The following is a 20,813-nucleotide window of genomic DNA, read 5'->3' as shown; positions in this document are numbered from 1 at the left end:
AAGCTTCCAGGTCAGGGTGCAAAGACCAAGAGTCACAGTGACACAGGGTGACAGAGTGACACAGAGTGAGTGGTTTGATGGGGATCCCAGAGGAGGGAGTGCTAAGCCAGGGCACTGAAAGGTAGAAACTATTAGCTGCTGTGAAAGGGTAGATAGTGTGGATGGGAAAAGGGAGAGTGCTAATTAAGTTTCAGGACTTTTGGCTGCCTTTGTAACCGTACACATAATATCAGCTTTCTTTTGTTTCCTCATTATATACGATGTTACCATGGTGATGTGACTGATGTAGGAATTAATCATCCAAGACAGGAATTTATAGAAGAGTTGACTCATATGACTACATCTGTGCAGCTAAACTGATGTCCCACCCTGGGTCCTACTGACTGTCCTTTCAATGACTTGACAGTTTCATTGTTTGATGTCTTCTGTTAACTTCTGAGAAAGGTTTACAAACTTTACTTGTATTCCTTCAGGTTGAGAAGGTTAATGGGCAACCTGATGGAGTATTTAATACAGTCAAGCTATTAGAGAGGGTGCGAGCACAAACTCTTTACTCCAGTGTTGGGGTTGGGGGGGTGCAGGGGAACGGTGGGTGTAGGGGTGGGGATGGTGCGGGGGTGGGGGGGGGTTGGGTGCGGGGGTGGGGGGTTGCAAGGGCAGGGGGGGTTGCAGGGGCGGGGGGGGGTTGCGGGGGCAAGGGGGAGCGGGGAGGAGGACTCCAGTACAAGGGGGAACTATCCTAAAATTAGATTCAAGTCAGACACTTCCTCAAAAGGCGGTGGAAATTGGGAACTTGCTGCCCCAAAGAGCTTTGCATGTTAATCTTCGGGAAAGGATTCTGTTGATGATTAAACGTTTGGTCTATTGCTAAATCAATAAGGGATTTAGGTGTTGAAGTCAACACTAGGATGAATGGGGAACAGTATATCCCGAATCGAGGTCAGGGCAGTCAGGAGCACATTGCCCCTCCACTTGAAATCAATGTTTTTTGGGAATAAGAGTATCAAGAGATTTGGCTCAAACTGGGTAAATGTGGCTGAGATACAAACCAGCCATGACCTAATTTAATGGCTGAACAGACTCGAGGGGCTGAATGGCCTCCGTTTGCTCCTGTGATTGTATAAAATGATGCAGCAGGCACAGCAACAACTTACAGCAAAAAGGAAATTTGAACAAGAATTCACCTGTCAGTATAAAATTCCACAACTCTGAATTTCAACTGATTTCAGTATAAACTAAAGGCATATTTATCATTCCACACAATGTGGAGGGTCAGTATTGAGGGAGTGCTGCACTGTCAGAGAGTCAGTACTGAGGGAGTGCTGCACTGTCAGAGGGCCAGTACTGAGGGAGTGCTGCACTGTCAGAGGGTCAGTACTGAGGGAGTGCTGCACTGTCAGAGGGCCAGTACTGAGGGAGTGCTGCACTGTCAGAGGGCCAGTACTGAGGGAGTGCTGCCCTGTCAGAAGGTCAGTACTTAGGGAGTGCCGCACTGTCAGAGAGTCAGTACTGAGGGAGTGCCGCACTGTCAGAGGGCCAGTATTGAGGGAGTGCTGCCCTGTCAGAAGGTCAGTACTTAGGGAGTGCCGCACTGTCAGAGAGTCAGTACTGAGGGAGCGCCGCACTGTCAGAGGGTCAGTACTGAGGGAGTGCCGCACTGTCAGAGGGCCAGTACTGAGGGAGTGCTGCACTGTCAGAGGGTCAGTGCTGAGGGAGTGCTGCACTGTCAGAGGGTCAGTGCTGAGGGAGTGCTGCACTGTCAGAGGGTCAGTACTGAGGGAGTGCCGCACTGTCAGAGGGTCAGTGCTGAGGGAGTGCTGCACTGTCAGAGGGTCAGTACTGAGGGAGTGCCGCCCTGTCAGAGGGTCAGTGCTGAGGGAGTGCCGCACTGTCAGAGGGTCAGTGCTGAGGGAGTGCCGCCCTGTCAGAGGGTCAGTACTGAGGGAGTGCCGCACTGTCAGAGGGTCAGTATTGAGGGAGTGCCGCACTGTCAGAGGGTCAGTACTGAGGGAGTGCCGCCCTGTCAGAGGGCCAGTACTGAGAGAGTGCCGCACTGTCAGAGGGTCAGAGGGCATTGTCGAAAGTCAGTACCAAGAGAATGATGTACTGTTAGAGAACCAGTTCTGAGGAGGATTTAAATGTCCACCCACATGGTGCCTGCCCAGAATAGTTGCTGTGATCATCTGATCTGTCGTCAATCATCAACCGCACCTGGTTCCCTGGGTTACAATAAATCCCATGAACAAAAACAAAGCACAACTGAATTTTCCAGATATGAGTCAGTTTGTGGATTCTCAGTTACACAGTCTGACAGCCAGAATATTCCATTATCTGAATAAATAACTCTGTAACCAATTCCCCCTCGCTTTGTATTATAAATCATTCTGTACATAACACAAAGCTGCTGGTGACTCCACAGTGAGTGTAAAATACTGCAAGTGTGATCCAGCCCTTTTAGAATCATGTGCCTGAACCAGGGCGTGTTCTGACTCAGTCAACTCAGCTGTGTTGTTATATTTGGCCTCAATGTCCCCGGGCAAGGCAGACTGAGTGGGTTCAAGAAATCCTAGCAAGTAGCTAGCTCACAGTTCTGATCATTATCGGGTGTCTCCATGCTGCAAGGAACTGGATGCCTGCTGACAGCATGCCTCCTGTAGTCAAATAGCTTACCAACTGCAGTCAAAGGGAAACCCAGGAGCAGTGTGATAAACAGAGTTGGGACTGGTTACAGAAGGTAAGTTTATTGAAATTATTTTGCTGCCAGCATTTGTTGCCCATCCATGATTTCCCTTGAACCGAGTGACTTGGTCAGTCATTTCAGAGGGCAGTTGAGAGTCAACCACATTGCTATGGGTCTGGAGTCACATCTAGGCCAGACCAGGTAAGGACGGCAGATTTCCTTCCCTAAAGGACATTAATGTAGCAGGGTAAATATGTGGGGTTACAGGAATAGGGCCTGGGTGGGATTGTGGTCGGTGCAGACTCGATGGGCTGAATGGCCTCCTGCACTGTAGGGATCCTATGAAAAATCCACAATAGTTACATGTCATCATTGCTGAGACTAGCTCTATATTCCAGATTTATCAATTGAATTTAAATTCAACCAGCTGCTTTGTTGAGATTTGAACCCACTTTCTCAGAGCATTCAGCTGGGTTGCTGGATTACTAGTTCAGTGATATTGCTACTTTACCCCCAGTGTCTGAGTCACCCACAGAGTCAGAAACATCAAGGCAAGAGCTGACAGTGAGTTTCACAGCCGAAAGACTCAATCTTGGACTTGTCATCCAGAATGTGAATTTCAGGAGCCCACGCCTTATTCCATCAACAGACATGACGTTTGGTGATAATTGCTTTTTTTACTGTAAACTCTATAGGTTTTAACAATCCATAAATAGTAACACTGCACCAAAATAAATTTGAAAAAGACTTATACATCTATAGCATCTGCACGGTAGCACAGTGGTTAGCACTGCTGCTTCACAGCTCCAGGGACCTGGGTTCGAATCCTGGCTCGGGTCGCTGTCTGTGTGGAGTTTGCACATTCTCCCTGTGTCTGCGTGGGTTTCCTCCGGGTGCTCCGGTTTCCTCCCACAGTCCAAAGATGTGCGGGTTATGTTGATTGGCCATTCTAAATTGCCCTTTAATGTCCTGGGATGCATAGGTTAGAGGGGTTAGTGGGTAAAATATGTAGGGATATGTGGATAGGGCCTGGGTGGGATTGTGGTCGGTGCAGACTCGATGGGCCGAATGGCCTCTTTCTGCACTGTAGGATTCTATGATTCTATAACCTCAAAACACTGCAAAGTACTTTACAGCAAATGAAATACTTCCTGAAGTGTAGTCACTGTCACAATGTTGGAGCTGTGTCCACAGTAAGCTTGCACTAATAGCAATGTCATATTGACCAAATAATCTATTTGAGGGATATTTGTTGAGGGTCTAATATTAACCCAGGACATTGGGAGACCTCCCCTGCTGAAATAGTGAGCATGGAATACTTAATGTATACCTGGGGGTGGGGGGTAGACAGATGAACCCTCACTCTGTCATAAGGTCAGAAGTGGGGATGTTCTCTGATAATTATAAAGTATCTGGTTCCATTCACAACTCCTCAGATACTGAAGAAGTCTATATCTGAATGCAGCAAGTCTTGGAGAACATTCCGGTTTCGGCTGATATGTGGCAAAATCAGGTTGATTGTCAACCTGTAAGTCTTTTTGATACGCCTATAACAGGTGGTAAGAGTGGGGGAGTTCCCTGCTCAGTCAGAGCCATACAGTAACTTCAGGGCAACAGTCTCCCCATGTTAGAAAACCCCATATGCAAGCTCTTGCCACATCCTCCTTCCATCAAGCAACAGACTTGACTACCCAAATGGCCTGCTTCTTCCCCTACATCTTATGATCAAAGGATTCTAGAGAGAGGGATAAGTGGCAGGTAACATTTGTACCATAGAAACTCCAAGCAATGGCCATTTCCAGGAAGAGGGAATCAAACATGGGAACATAGCAACATAGGAATTAGGAGCAGAATTCGGCAAATTCAGCCCTTCGAGCCTGCTCTGCCATTCAATCAGATCATGGCTGATCTCTCCCTGGTCTCAAATCCACCTCCTCACCTGTTCCCCATATCCCTCTTTCCCTTTTTTTATTAGAAATATATATATTTCCTTCTTGAAACCATTCAATGATTCAGACTGCACAGCGCCATGGGGCAGCAAGTTCCACAAATTCACCCCCCTCTGTGAGAAGTGGTAACCAACTCTCTGACATTCAACAGCATCACTATCACTGAATCCCACAGCATCAACATCCTTACCATTGACCAGAAACGTAACTGGGCCAAACATATAAATACTGTGGCTACAAGAGCAGGTCAGAGACTGGGAATCCTATGACAAATGACTCATGAACCAACTGCCCATAAGTCAGAAATGTGATGAAATACTCTCTAGTTGCCAGGGTGAGACAGCACCATCCAAACCCGAGCCTTCTGCACTCTAGGACAAGGGCAGCAGATACAGGGAACAACCACCACCTGGAGGTTCCCGTCCAAGTCACTCACCATCCTGACTTGGAAATATATCACCATTTCTTCACTGACACTGGGTCAAAATCCTGAAAATCCCTCCACATAGAATCCTACAGTGCAGAAGGAGGCCATTTGGCCCATCAAGTCTGCTCCAACCACAATCCCACCCAGGCCCTATCCCCATAACCCCATGCATACCCTAGCTAGTCCCCCTGACATTAAGGGACAATTTAGAACATAGAACATAGAAAGCCACAGCACAAACAGGCCCTTCGGCCCACAAGTTGCGCCGATCACATCCCCACCTCTAGGCCTATCTATAGCCCTCAATCCCATTAAATCCCATGTACTCATCCAGAAGTCTCTTAAAAGACCCCAACGAGTTTGCCTCCACCACCACCGACGTCAGCCGATTCCACTCACCCACCACCCTCTGAGTGAAAAACTTACCCCTGACATCTCCTCTGTACCTACCCCCCAGCACCTTAAACCTGTGTCCTCTCGTAGCAACCATTTCAGCCCTTGGAAATAGCCTCTGAGAGTCTACCCTATCCAGACCTCTCAACATCTTGTAAACCTCTATCAGGTCACCTCTCATCCTTCGTCTCTCCAGGGAGAAGAGACCAAGCTCCCTCAACCTATCCTCATAAGGCATGCCCCCCAATCCAGGCAACATCCTTGTAAATCTCCTCTGCACCCTTTCAATGGCTTCAACATCTTTCCTGTAATGAGGTGACCAGAACTGCGCGCAGTACTCCAAGTGGGGTCTAACCAGGGTCCTATAAAGCTGCAGCATTATCTCCCGACTCCTAAACTCAATCCCTCGATTAATGAAGGCCAGTACGCCGTACGCCTTCTTGACCGCATCCTCCACCTGCGAGGCCGATTTAAGAGTCCTATGGACCCGGACCCCAAGGTCCTTCTGATCCTCTACACTGCTAAGAATGGTACCCTTCATATTATACTGCTGCTTCATCCCATTGGATCTGCCAAAATGGATCACCACACACTTATCCGGGTTGAAGTCCATCTGCCACTTCTCCGCCCAGTCTTGCATTCTATCTATGTCTCGCTGCAACTTCTGACATCCCTCCAAACTATCCACAACACCACCTACCTTGGTGTCGTCAGCAAACTTACCAACCCATCCCTCCACTTCCTCATCCAGGTCATTTATGAAAATGACAAACAGCAAGGGTCCCAGAACAGATCCCTGGGGCACTCCACTGGTCACTGACCTCCATGCAGAGAAAGACCCCTCCACAGCCACTCTCTGCCTTCTGCAGGCAAGCCAGTTCTGGATCCACAAGGCAACAGCCCCTTGGATCCCATGCCCTCTCACTTTAGTATGGCCATTCCACCTAACCCACACATCTTTGGACTGTGGGAGGAAACTGGAGCACCCGGAGGAAACTCTTGCGGACACAGGGAGAATGTGCAAACTCCGCACAGTGACACAAACCGGGAATCGAACCCAGGCCCATGGCGCTGTGAGGCAGCAGTGCTAACCATTGTGCCACCGTGCTGCCCCTAACAGCACAGTGGGTGTACCTACACCACATGGACTGCAGCGGTTCAAGAAGGCAGCTCATCACCACCTTCTCAAAGGGCAATTAAACATGGATGCTCACATCCGAAGAATACATACAGTCAGAGTCATAGTGCACAAAAGAGACCCTTCGGCCCATCAAGTCTGCACTGACAAAACAACACTAAATCTACACAAATCCCACTTCCCAGCACTTGGCCCATAGCATTGAATGTTATGATATTTCAAGTGTTCATTCACCTATATAGAAAAGTTGTGGGGTCCATGTTGCATCTTACATTGCCCTTTTAAATTCACATGCCTGGTTTCAAATGTCAAGTTGTTGCGTCAGGGGTTAGGTGGAACTAGTGACCTCAGGGTGAGGGCTTTAGTATGTCAGGAATTGGCAAAGTAGAGAGAGCACACTCGGGAGTGGGAACACTGTAATCTGATCGAAACGAGGAGGGGTGAAATCCTGCATCCGAGGTAAGGAGTCCCTTCCCCCATTGTGAGGAGGATGACATTTACTTTCTCAGATTCTTTAAAAGTTTCACTGAGATCTAGTTTCAGATTTGGATTACTTTCTGTTTCAGCTGTTGCTGTATGTTTCCTGTTACATTTCAATTTTGAGAGGATTCTCACCCCTGGGGAAATGAGGGCTTGTCTCGACTCCCCACCCTCCCAGACCCCAGATGTGTCGCGGGACCCTCCACTCCAAGTCATCAGCCCAGCCAGGCTCCCCCTGCCTTGAAGATTCAGGGAGGGTGCGGCGGGCTGCTGAGTGGAGCCCGAGCGGCTCTGACACAAGCCCCCACTTTACCATCATGTATTACAATGAGTGATTTTTCCCTTGTTCTGTCCCGTGGCTGGTGTCAGCTGGGGATTTACATAACAAAACACAGCGATAACAAGACAGGACAAGACCCATTTGGCAGGGATACTTTATATCAGCTGATGTATAACTGTAAATATTTCCATCCCAGTCAGTGAATCGCTGCTGAAAAGTGATCATTTAATGAGTCGCTGTTGTCACTAACCGCCGGGTTTCATTTTGCTGCGTCTCTCTGCTCCTTTACTGAGTGTTTGACAGGGCCTCAGTCACACAGCAGAACACCTTGCCATAGAATCATACAGCACAGGAGGAGGCCATTCGACCCATCCACTCTGTGCCAGCTCTTCGAATGAACTCTGCAGTGAGTCTCACTGACCTCTCCCCCTATAATAGAGAAACCTGTCGACTCCTCATACAAACCTCATTTAAAGTGACACTGACAATTCTCCATGTTGTAATGGGAAATACAATGGGTGAACTTACCTGTGACTCCAGGGCCACAGCAATGGGTGGTTGACTTTTAAATGCCCTCTGAACTTAATTGCCAAGCAAGCCACTCAGTTCAAGAACAGTTACGGATGAAATTCTGGCCTTGCCCTCATCCCATTAAAGAATTTTAAAAATATACGCTGGGGGTGTTGGAAGCAAATTTTCAACACTGCCTCCAATGGCTGATTGGAAGCCTCATTCAAAGAAGAGAGATGGGTACAACCTACACAAACATATCATTGACTAAGGGAAGAAAGCAGAGAATTGTGGTGAATGTTTTTCAGACTGGAAGAAGGAACACAGTGCAGTTTTCTCAGTGTCAGTATTAGGATTGTTGCACTTTCTGACACTAATGAATTGGCACAATCTCAAAGTTTCCAGATGACACCAGACTCTGAATTATAATAAACAGTTGGTGACAGGGGAGTCGAGGGTTATGGGGTCAGTTAGCAAAGCAGAGGTAAGGCGGTGATTAGGTTAGCCATGATGTTGAATGATGGGCCAAATGGCCTCCTCTTCCTCTTTGTTATGATCTTATCAGTGAGGAGGATATTACCAGACTTCAAGAGGACAGGTGAAATGGACAGACAGATGGAAGATGCCGTTTTAACTTGGGGAAATGTAGAGTAATTCATTTTGCTGAGAACTGCAAAGTGAGGCAATATAGAGTAAATTGTACAATTTTAAAGGGCGTGCAGGAACGAGAACAGAGTTTGCTACTCCTGCCCCCAGTTCTTATATGTACAAGTGTAAGGGACTGAGAAAAATGCGGAAGACATTTACAAGTGTTCTTTGTCCCTTGTGGGCTTCAGTGTCCTGTTTGCTGAACAGGATGCTGTTTGTTGAGTGATGTGGGCTGGGCCAATCGAATTGCTCTGGGGGCGGGAAGAAGACAAAGGCGCCAGGAAGTGAAGCAGCTGTGGAGTGAGGCAGGGAGTGTGCAGAGAGAGAGAGAGCCACGTTTTGAAGAGGAGCTTTTCCCAGGCAGTGAGAATTCGGTTTGGAGTGAGAGGCAGCCAGGCGTTCTCCTGCCTGTTCTTTTCATTACTGCCGAGGAGGCCAGCCTTCAGTGCACTGGACCTGCCTTGCTGCACGGATAGCTCGGCACCTCTGCCTCCTACAGCATCATCTTCCACACGTGTGTCTCTTCTGGACTGTGTGTGTGTGTGTGTGGTGAGTAACTGGTGGGGACTATACAATCCAACTGGAACAGTATCTACAAGTGTGTTACTGAGGACGAGTTTCCCCATGTGTGTACCAATGGATGGGCCCCAACGGTTATAGATCAGAGCTCACTGTTTTATATCTGTTAATTATATTTGTTGTTAAATTTATTTTTGATATTCCGATTACAGTACTGACATTTATGGGTAAACAGGGAATTAGCCAAATCAACATCAACCGCTAGGAATTCGGGATCCTGTTGATTGAATATTTGAATAGTAGCCCCATATAGTGGTCAGCAGGGGGTTACACAAGGATATCTGAAGGTGGCAGGACAAGAGAGATTGTCAAAATGTCACGTGGGATCCTTGACTTGATACTTAGAGGCACAGAGTATGAAAACAAGGGCATTATGCTAACCCTTTGGGACGGCATGGTGGCAGAGTGGTTAGCACAGCTGCCTCACAGCGCCAGAGACCTGGGTTCAATTCTTGGTTTGGGTCACTGTCTGTGCAGAGTTTGCATGTTCTCCCTGTGTCTGCGTGGGTTTCCTCTGGGTGCTCCGGTTTCCTCCCACAGTCCAAAGATGTGCAGGTTAGGTTCATTGGTCATGCTAAATTGATCCTAGTTTTGGGGGGAGGCTAGAAGGGTAAATATGTGGGATTACGGGGATAGGGTGGGATTGTTGTCGATGCAGGCTCGATGGGCTGAATGGCTTTTTTCTGTACTGTAGGGATTCTATGATTCTTTCTAAAGGCCTCCTTCAGCATTATATCATTCTAGAATTGTATGAAATAACTTCCAGCCTTTTGTCATTGGCCATGCTTTTATTCCCAACTGTCAGTGTGACTGACCTCGAGCTGATTCTTTGTCTCTTCCCTAAGAAGCCAAGGCTGCTGAGCTCCATTATGAAAAAAGAAACATCCTGTTGAAGCTTTCCATCTTGAACTCATCAGGACAGAGACAGGAATACCAAATCTCCAAGGGAGCTCGAGTTTTGTTATAATAATAGCTAATTTGTCACCTCAAGCTCTTCCTCATCGAAATGGCTCAGTTATATATATTCCCTTTGGTGTTCTGGTCAATATTTATTCCTCCTCCAACATCACTGAAACTGCAAGGTTAACTTAGATAAATTACATCAGTTTGTATTTCCTGAAATATGGAATATTAAGGGGTGATTTGGTTGAGAGTTTTAGTATCCTGAAAGGAATTGCTAAGAGTCGGGTCGATAGACAATCTTGAGTTACAAACCTATACCCTCTCCATCACCAACATGCTTCACTTCCACCTCCACAACATTATCCACCTTCACCCCACCTTAGCTCATCTGCTGCTGAAACCTTTAGCCAGGCCTTTGTTATTGACAGATTTGATTCTTCCAATGCTGTCCACTAGTCGACCTCCATCCTCCACCCTCCATTAATTTAAAACTGTTTCCATGTCTAAGTCCCTTTGCTCGCTGATCTAGACTGCGTCCAGGTGAGGTAAGATCTGCAACTAAAAATTCTCATCCTTATTTTCAAATCCTTCCTTGGTCCCACCCCTTCCTCTGGCTGTAATCTCCTCCAGTCCTAAAAAACACCAAGAACTTGTGTTCTTTCAGTTCTGGCCTCCTGCCCATTCCAGACTTTAACCACTCCTCCCACCTTTGACTGCTGTGCTTTCAGCTGTCTCAGCCCTGAGTTCTAGAATTCCCTCTCATTAATCTTTCTGCTTCTCTCCCACTTTGTAGATTTTTAAAAATAATACAATCCCTAAAACCTACTTCTGCTAAACAAGCATTTGGCCATCTTCTGTGTCTTGTTATTTCCATTGATTCCGGAGTTGAGAGGATTGGCTTATGAGGAGAGACTGAGTAGACTGGGGCTATACTCATTGGAATGTAGAAGAATGAGGAGAGATCTTATAGAAACATATAAGATTATGAAGGGAATAGATAAGATAGAAGCAGGGAAGTTGTTTCCACTGGCGGGTGAAACTAGAACTAGGGGGCATAGCCTCAAAATAAGGGGAAACAGATTTAGGACTGAGTTGAGGAGGAACTTCTTCACACAAAGGGTTGTGAATCTGTGGAAGTCCCTGCCCAGTGAAGCAGTTGAGGCTATCTCATTGAATGCTTTTAAGGCAAGGATAGACAAATTTTTGAACAGTAAAGGAGTTAAGGGTTATGGTGAGCGGGTGGATAAGTGGAGCTGAGTCCACAAAAAGATCAGCCATGATCTTATTGAATGATGGAGCAGGCTCGAGGGGCCAGATGGCCTACTCCTGCTCCTAGTTCTTATGTTCTTATTGTTTGATAGTAGCTCCTGTGAAACACTTTGTAATATTTTATTCCTTTTGAAGGTTTTATATAAATACAAATTGTTGTGGTTCTGATTTATATTTGATTGCACTATCTACTTGCTGTTTCTAAAACCCCCCCCAAAAATACCCAAAGACTAGTTAATGGCAGTCATGGCAGAAGCCATTTGACATTGGTTTGTTAAATTTAACCGCTTACTAATTTTATGGTGTTAGACTAATCTGGGACACAGAGCCTATCAAAGGCAAAAACTATATTTTTTGAAAGAGTTTCTATTTTGCCACATTGGAATTGCAGCACAGAATGAGACCATTCAGCCCATCACACTGCTGGTGCTAGATCCCTCATATCCTCTCCATTCTAATCCATTCCCCTTTCCCATTGTCTCTAAATTTCTTTTTTCAAATTTTCATCCACTTCCCTTTTTAAAATAATTTTAAATTCTGCTTCCCTTTTTTTTCTGGTCATAAATCTGAAGTCCTCATAATCCTGTTATTAATTGACTTTAACCTCACTTTGTATTCTCTCTCTCTCCATCTCTCCTACTATCTGTCTGCTGTCATGTCACTTCTTTAACATCTTGTCTTTAAAGAGTTGTCATTTGCTACATTTAAACACTGGGAAGACAGATGCCTTTATCTCTGTTCCCCGCAGGTTGTTTGTCTTCTATCTGACTCTGAGCCTCTGACCACATATTCTCTCGATCGCAAAGACCACCCACTTCACTGCTGAAACATTTTCCCTGTCCCCTCCTCCTGCCTCCCCACTTTGCCTGAGTTTATCAGCTACTGCAACTCATCAATGCCTTTCTCATCTGCAGACTCCACTATTGAAACATGCTCCTGGTTACCCATGTAAACTCAGCTCATTGTAAACTCCTGCCAACTGTGTAGTGAATCGGGGGATATGCCAGGGTCCAGAATCAGAAGAATGAAGTGATATGAGAGGGAGGTAAAGCTGGAGGAGGTTACAGACAAAGGTATCTTTAACATCAAAAAACATCACAAGACATTTTAGAGATTTATACATCTCCACAATCCATTGAGGGATTTAAACACAAGGTGTTTACCGTGGGGCGGCACGGTTAGCACTGCTGCTTCACAGCTCCAGGGACCTGGGTTCGATTCCCGGCTTGGGTCACTGTCTGTGTGAAGTTTGCACATTCTCCTCGTGTCTGCGTGGGTTTCCTCCGGGTGCTCCGGTTTCCTCCCATAGTCCAAAGATGTGCGGGTTAGGTTGATTGGCCATTCTAAATTGCCCTTAGTGTCCTGAGATGTGTAGGTTAGAGGGATTAGTGGGTAACTATGTAGGGATATGGGGCTAGGGCCTGGGTGGGATTGTGGTCGGTGCAGACTCGATGGGCCAAGTGGCCTCTTTCTGTATTGTAGGGTTTCTATGATTTCTATGATAAACTCTGTTACCTGGATCCTAACTCATTCCATTCACACATTCATTAACCTACATTGACTCCAAGTCCAGTAAAGTCTTAACTTTAAAATTCTCAACCTTGTGTTTAAATCCCTCAATGGATTGTGGAGATGTATAAACCTCTAAAATGTCTTGTGATGTTTTTTGATGTTAAAGATACCTTTGTCTGTAACCTCCTCCAGCTTTACCTCCCTCTCATATCACTTCATTCTTCTGATTCTGGACCCTGGCATATCCCCCGATTCACTACACAGTTGGCAGTTGTGCCTTCTACTTCTTAGAGTCCGTGCTCTCAATGGTTCCTTAAACCTTAATGCTTTAACTTCTTCAATTCCTCTTTACAACCCCTCCACCAAATTGGGAAGGGGGTGTACTTAATTTGGAGGAAAACTGCAACAAAATACAGGAAGTCACAAATAAACTTGCAGAATGGGTGTGGAGTTGGCAAATGAACTTCAGTATCGATAAGTGAGGTGTTGCATTTTGGAAGGAAGTAAAAGGAGCTACGTGCTCCTTGGGAAATAAATCTTTAATGGGGAGGGAACAGAAAGGTTTGGGCTTATAGATACTTAAATCATTAAAAATCACAACGCAGGTTAATAAGACTGTGTTTTAAAAGAAAACAAAGCACTCGGGTTTGTTTCTTGAGAGTGAGAATTGGAAAGAGAGAAGTTATGGTAAATTGTACATGGAATCTTTCTCAGATCACACTTGTTATGTGTTTGCTTTGGGTTCCATGTCAAAAAAAGGAGAGAGATGCAATGGAGAAGTCACAAAACCTATTTTCAAAGATGATACCAGCACTGCAAGGTTACAACAATTCAGAAAGATATTGGGTTTCCATTTCATCAGGGCTGGCCATTTAAAAATGATAAAATTATGTTAGAGTTTGAAAGAGAGAAAGGTTGTTTCCACTGAGGCGGAGGAAACTAAGAGTCATAAATAAAAGATAGTCATTAATAAATCCAATTGGGGAAATCAGGTTCTTTAACCCCAGAGTTTGTTTTAAATCTGTCGTGGGATGTGAGTGTTTCTGGCAAGGCCAGCATTGTTGTCCATCCCTAATTGGCCCTGAACTGAGGGGCTTGTGAGCTATTTCAGATGGCAGGTAAGAGTCAACCAGGTAAGAATGGCAGATTTCCTTTCCTTGTAAGGAATTTTACAACATTCAATGACTTTCACCGTTACCGAGTTTAGTTTATATTCCAGAGTTTTTCATTGAAACTAAATTCCACCAGGTGCTGTGGTGCGATTTGAACCCACATTAGGTCAGACCGCTGGATTATTCTAGTGACATTATCATTATACCACCATCTCGGGAACAGTGACCACAATTCAGTAAGCTTTAAGGTACTGATGGATAAATATAAGTATAGTCCTCAAGTTAAGGTGCTAAATTGGGGGAAGGCTAATTACAACAATATTAGGCAGGAACTGAAGAATGTAGATTGGGGGCAGATGTTTGAGGACAAATCAGCATCTGGCATGTGGGAGGCTTTCAAGTGAAAGTTGATAGGGATTCAGGACCAGCACATTCCTGTAAGGATGAAGGATGAATATGGCAAGTTTTGGGAACCTTGGATAACGAGAGATATTGTGGGCCGAGTCAAAGAGAAAAAGGAAGCATTTGTCAAAGTTGGGAGGCTGGGAACACACGAAGCAAGTGTGGAATACAAGGAAAGTAGAAAGAAACTTAAGCAAGGAGTAAGGAGGGCTAAAAGAGGTCATGAAAAAGCATTGGCCAGCAGGATTGAGGAAAATCCCAAGGCTTTTTGCGCATATATAAAGAACAAGAGGGTAGTCAGGGAGAGGGTTGGTCCACTCGAGGACAAGGGAGGGAATCTATGTGTGGAGCAGAGGAAATGGGCGAGGTATTAAATGAGTACTTTGTGTCAGTATTCACCAAAGAGAAGGACTTGGTGGATGATGAGTCTGGGAAAGGATGTGTAGATAGTTTGAGTCATGTTGAGATCAAAAAGGAGGAGGTATTGGGGTTCTTGAGAAACATCAAGGTAGACAAGTCTCCAGGGCCTGATGGGATATACCCCAGAATACTGAGAGAGGCAAGGGAGGAAATTGCTGGGGCCTTGAGAGAAATCTTTGTATCCTCACTGGCTACAGGGGAGGTCCCAGAGGATTGGAGAATAGCCAATGTTGTTCCTTTGTTTAAGAAGGGTAGCAAGAATAATCCAGGTAATTACAGGCGGTGAGTCTTACATCAGTGGTAGGGAAATTATTGGAGAGGATTCTTCGAGACAGGATTTATTCCCACTTGGAAATAAGTGGACGTATTAGTGAGAGGCAACATGGTTTTGTGAAGGGGAGGTCATGTCTCATGAACTTGATCGCGTTTTTCGAGGAAGTGACGAAGATGATTGATGAGGGTAGGGCAATGGATGTTGTCTACATGGACTTCAGTAAAGCCTTTGACAAGGTCCCTCATGGTGCAGAAGGTGAAGTCGCATGGGATCAGAGGTGAGCTGGCAAGGTGGATACAAAACTGGCTCGGTCAAAGAAGACAGAGGGTAGCAGTGGAAGGGTGCGTTTCTGAATGGAGGGCTGTGACAAGTGGTGTTACTCAGGGATCAGTGCTGGAACCTTTGCTGTTTGTAATATATATAAATGATTTGGAGGAAAATGTAACTGGATTGATTAGTAAGTTTGCGGATGACACAAATGTTGGTGGATTTGCGGATAGCGATGAGGACCATCAGAGGATACAGCAGGAAATAGATCAGTTGGAGACTTGGGCGGAGAGATGGCAGATGGAGTTTAATCCGGACAAATGTGAGGTAATGCATTTTGGAAGGTCTAATACAGATAGGAAATATACAGTAAATGGCAGAACCCTTAAGAGTATTGCTAGGCAAAGGGATCTGGGTGTACAGGTACACAGGTCACTGAAAGTGGCAATGCAGGTGGAGAAGGTAGTCAAGAAGGCATACGGTATGCTTGCCTTCATCGGCCAGGGTATTGAGTTCAAAAATTGGCAAGTCATGTTGCAGCTTTATAGAACCTTAGTGAGGCTGCACTTGGAATATAGTGTTCAATTCTGGTCGCCCTACTACCAGAAGGATGTGGAGGCTTTGGAGAGGGTACAGAAAAGATTTACCAGGATGTTGCCTGGTATGAAGGGCATTAGCTATGAGGAGAGGTTGGAGAAACTTGGTTTGTTCTCACTGGAGCGACGGAGGTTGAGGGGAGACCTGATAGAAGTCTACAGAGGCATGGACAGAGTGGATAGTCAGAAGCTTTTTCCCAGGGTGGAAGAGTCAATTACTAGGGGGCATAGGTTTAAGGTGCGAGGGGCAAGTTTTTTAAAAGAGATGTACGAGGCAGATTTTTTACACAGAGGGTGGTGGGTGCCTGGAACTTGTTGCTGGGGGAGGTAGTGGAAGCGGATACGGTAGTGACTTTTAAGGGGTGTCTTGACAAGTACATGAATGAGATGGGAATAGAGGGATATGGTCCCCGGAAGCGTAGGGGGTTTTAGTTAAGTCAGGCAGCATGGTCGGTGCAGGCTTGGAGGGCCGAAGGGCCTGTTCCTGTGTTGTAATTTTCTTCTGTTTGTTCTTTATCTCCCCATGTGAGAGAGGTGTGAGAATGTATTTGTGTTTACACAAACAAATGGGGGGAGGGGCGGGAGGAGTGGAAAGATATATTGATAATGCGATGTAAAGAGAAATGGGAGGAGGTTTGAATGAAACAGGGATACCAGCCTGTGGCGTTAGGGCTGAATGGACTGTTTTTGTCAATATTTAGCAGTTCATCCCTTTGGTCAAAGCTTTTCGTAACCTCCCTAATGTTTCCTTTTCAGCTTCCATTTTGTGGACTGATTGGTCATTTGTTTTGACCTTTTAAGTATTTTTATTGTTCCTCTCCTTCAATATCCATAATCTCTATTTAGCTCATCATCAACACCTAGTCCTGAGTAATCTTACCAAACCCTCTCCTCATTTTATATTTATTCTCAAGATGTGAGTGTCACTGGCAAGACCAGCAATTATCACTCTAATTGCCCCGAGTAGGTAGTGGTGAGTTGACTTCTTGAACCGTTGGCATAATAGCAGCTTGCTAGGTAAATTCAGAATCATCCAGATTGGTGTAGGACTGGAGTTGCATATAGGCCAGAATACGTCAGCACAGCAGATTTCCTTCCCTAAAATACTTTGGTGAACCAGATGGATTTTCACAATCTAACAGCTTCATGGCCACTTTTATTGAAACCAGATTTTTTTCACCTGATTTCAAATTCTCAAACTGACTGGGATGTGACGAGTGCAGCAATGTAACCACTATGCAAACAATAAGTTTTTGTCACCTTCTTTGGGGAAGGATGTGGTGGCACTGGAGACGGTTCAGGAGAGGTTCACTAGATTGACTCCAGGTTTGAAGGGGCTGTTGCATGAGGTGCGGTTGAGTAGCTTGTGCTTGTACTCGCTGGAGTACAGGAGAATGATTGAGGTTTATAAAATACTCAACAGGATTGATAAAGTAAATGTTAACCAAATGTTCCCCCTTCTAGAACAGTCTAGGACAATAGGTCACAGTTGTGGAGTAAGAAAGTGGAGGTTCAAGACAGAGATAAGGAGAAGCTACGTCTCACAGAAGGTTGTGAATCTATGGAACTCACTGCCTCAGAGTGCAGTGGATGCAAAACTCAATCAATGGATTCAAGAAAGAGATAAATATTTGATCAAAAGCGGGATAAAGGGCTATGGGGAAAAGACAGAGAAGTGGAGTTAGGATGAGATGGAGATCAGCGATGATCATATAGAATGGTGGAGCAGGCTCGAAAGGCTGAATTGCTGATTCTCATTCCTAATTCCTATTTTCCTAATAACTTGCGCCACATTTGATCCCTTTTTCCCTTTGCTCTAATGAAACAAGACACTCAGTGACCCTGTCTGTGATGTAATCTAAACTCTTCCACCCTCTGTATAAGTGAACTGCTACATCCTGTGCCTCTGTTGCACCTGCTTCTTTTGACTGATGCAAACCCCATTTTAAAGTTTTGTTTTCTAATTGGTGTTTTTATTTACAGAAACTTGAACCATTTTCCAAATGGCAGGAAGACCATCTCCTCATCAGAGAAAGCTGGGCACTAACCCAAACAAACCTGAACCTCGGGAGGGAGCGCTACCAGTAGCCACAAAAGCAGCCAGTCCCAAGGGTTCAGGATCTGGTAGCCAGAGAGGAGAGGTAAAGGCTAACAGTCCCAGCTCAGCTAGCCCTTCAAATAAAGGAAGACCTTCGAACCGAACGGCTAAAACCAGAAACCCTGCAGCACAAACATCTACAAAATCAATTACCAGAGGAGCAGAAAGCAGTGATAATGACGCCACGCGACGCACGGTGGTTGTTGGCAATGCCAGCTCTGGATCCAAGGCGTTGGGCAAAGTGACAGGCACCAGAAGCCAAGATGACCAAAAGAGCCAGCCCAGAATTTCCTCACAGCCAGCGATGATCAGTAGACAGAGGAAAGAGGAAATCGAGAAAGAGACACAGGGTCAAAGGGAAAACCCGGTGTGGTTTGAGCAGCGCAGGAACCGGATCACAGCCTCAGTCGCACACAAGATTTCTCACTGCAAGTTTGTGAATGGAAAAAGCACTGAGGTCCCTCAGTCCTACCTGAAGTCCGTTGTGGGCCAAGGTTCAAAGGTTATGACTCCTGCGATGAAATGGGGCGTCCAGAATGAATCTGTTGCCATCCGCAAATATGAAAAGCTGAAGTCTGAGGACACTGGGCACCATATATCTGTCCAATCATGTGGGTTGTTCATTGACCCAGAGAAGGACTGGTTGGCAGCAAGTCCTGATGGAATAGTGGTCGACAAAACAATGGGTGATACTGTTGGCCTCGTGGAGGTCAAGTGTCCATACAAGCACAGGGACCACACTGTCAGAGAGGCCTGTGGAGACAGAAATTTCTGCTTGCAATACAACAAAGGGGAATTTCAGCTGAAGAAGGATCACCCCTACTTCACCCAGATTCAGTGTCAGTTAGCAGTCCTGGACCTCGAGAAGGCTGACTTTGTGGTCTACACTAACCGCGAGGTTGCCATTGTCCCAGTGGAGTCTGACAGAAAGTTCTGGGGGAATGCTGTGGACAAACTGGAAGATTTCTACGTCCGAGCAGTCTTGCCAGAATTACAGGAACAAAATCCGGTTTTGGCACGTGAAGAGTAATGGCGTGAAATATTCACTGGGATATTTTGAGCCGCACTAAATATCCCAACACCTGAAACATTTGGGCCTCATCATCAAAAATGCTTAAAAGAAAATTTATGAAAATTCACGGCAGCCTTTGAAAAATTGTTGTGATGTGGATTTCTCTGTATTACTACCAGAGAACAGTTAGAGATTTTGTGATGGATAAAGTGATATAACATTTGAGGAATTGTCTTTGTACAATGTACTGCTTTATTTTGCAGAGAGAGGTACATTGTGGCCAGATGAAGAGAGATCATTAGGGGAGGAAGGACTATCAACACTGGACTGAATGGACTGTTTGTGCTGTAGATCCTGGGCTATTCCAGGTGATAAAACCTGAACTATTTTACCAATATTGAGTTAAGCATAATCCCTTCACCTTCATGAATAAAGGGGATTAAATTCTCCTGTGTCCTCAATCCAGATGTTTCATGTCCCAATGGGGAAAATCTCCATCTTCTCTGATTCCATGATTTGCACAGTATCCCGTCCAGAAACAAATCAAATGGCCATTTGTCCCATATGTTGTGTGTGAGGTTTTACTGCTGGTGAATTGGCTGCTGTGCTTCTTTTCATTTCAATAGGTTGCACTGATGCTTCCATTCTTAAACAGAAAAGTAGTGACTGCACATAGTAACTAATCAGTTGCAAAATGCTTTGTAACATTCTAGAAGGTAGAGTGATACATTCAAGCAAATGAACCAGAAAAGCTTCTTTATGCATTGAGTGATTAAGATTTGGAATGCACTGCCTGTTGGGGTAATGGATATAATTCCAGGGTAGCCTAAAAAAGGCAATCGGATAAATACGGAGAAAAAAGTTGCATATGGGGAAAGTGCAGGACAATGGGATTGACTGGTTATTTTTAAAGTTTATTTGTTAGTCACAAGTAAGGCTTACATTAACACTGCAGTGAAGTTACTGTGAAACTTCCCTCGTCGCCACAGCCCGGCACCTGTTTGGGCCACCTAACCAGCACGTCTTTCAGAATGTGTGAGGAAACCGGAGTACCCGGAGGAAACCCACGCAGACATGGGGAGACCGTGCAAACTTCACACACACTGACCCAAGCCGGAAATCGAATCCGGGTCCCTGACACTGTGAAGCAGCAGCACTAACCACTGTGCTACTGTGCCGTCCCCTTCAAAAGAGACTTGATAGGGCCAAATGGCCTTCATTGTGTGGTACTGTCTGATTTCACACAAGTTCTTTTTGACATATGACCATAGCCTAAGGAATAACATTGGCCTAAATTAACCAGTTTCACCTCAAAAACAATTCCTTTATGTAAAAATTTACAGAATTATCTCAATTTATCCTTTTTCATCCATTTTCCATTCTGCCTTTATCTCCAGCCGCTGATGGAAGAAAGATACTCTGTCTGAAACATTGCTTTAACATCAGGACAGAAGTTACAAATCTGCCCAGTTATCTTTAAGAGTCAGTTGTCAGCACCTTTCAGAACTATCTGAAAGCGCTTTATGAAGTGCAGTCACTGCTGTCATGTAGGAAATACAGAACAGTTCCTTCACTGTCACGGGGTCAAACTGCTGGAACCCTCACCCTAACAGCACTGTGAGTGTACCTACACCAAACGGACTGCAGCAGTTCAAGGCGGCAGCTCACCACCACCTTCTGAAGGATAATTAGGGATGGGCAATAAATGTTGGTCCTGTCTACACTGCCTGCAACGGATGAATGAATAAAACAAATATAAACAGCGCAATGAAAAATGATACCGCTTGTGGTGGTGGTGATTTTGGGATAACTGTTGGGCCGGGACACTGGGGAGAACCCCCCCGCCCCCTGCTCTTCATCAAAA

The 20,813-nt window shown here is 45.4% G+C and overlaps 1 protein-coding gene across 2 annotated transcripts; it reads left to right on the top strand.

Moving 5' to 3' along the window:
* Positions 1 to 2,524: 2,524 nt before the first annotated feature.
* On the top strand, positions 2,525 to 19,396 carry LOC144486270 (uncharacterized). 2 transcript variants are annotated; one of them, XM_078204340.1, is made up of 2 exons: positions 2,525 to 2,734; positions 17,823 to 19,396. In XM_078204340.1, the coding sequence occupies exon 2, from the start codon at positions 17,843 to 17,845 to the stop codon at positions 18,965 to 18,967; it is 1,125 nt and encodes a 374-aa protein (XP_078060466.1). In that variant the 5' UTR covers positions 2,525 to 2,734; positions 17,823 to 17,842; the 3' UTR covers positions 18,968 to 19,396. The 2 variants fall into 2 exon arrangements, with proteins under 2 accessions (XP_078060466.1, XP_078060460.1); XM_078204334.1 differs by lacking the exon at positions 2,525 to 2,734 and adding an exon at positions 6,920 to 7,046.
* The last annotated feature ends 1,417 nt before the right edge of the window (positions 19,397 to 20,813 follow it).

Source organism: Mustelus asterias, chromosome 3 (genome assembly GCF_964213995.1).
Source record: "Mustelus asterias chromosome 3, sMusAst1.hap1.1, whole genome shotgun sequence".
In the NCBI taxonomy this organism is placed as follows: Eukaryota; Metazoa; Chordata; class Chondrichthyes; order Carcharhiniformes; family Triakidae; genus Mustelus; species Mustelus asterias.
The sequence above is the reverse complement of the archived record's forward strand: the minus strand, read 5'-3'. Positions and strand labels throughout refer to the sequence as shown.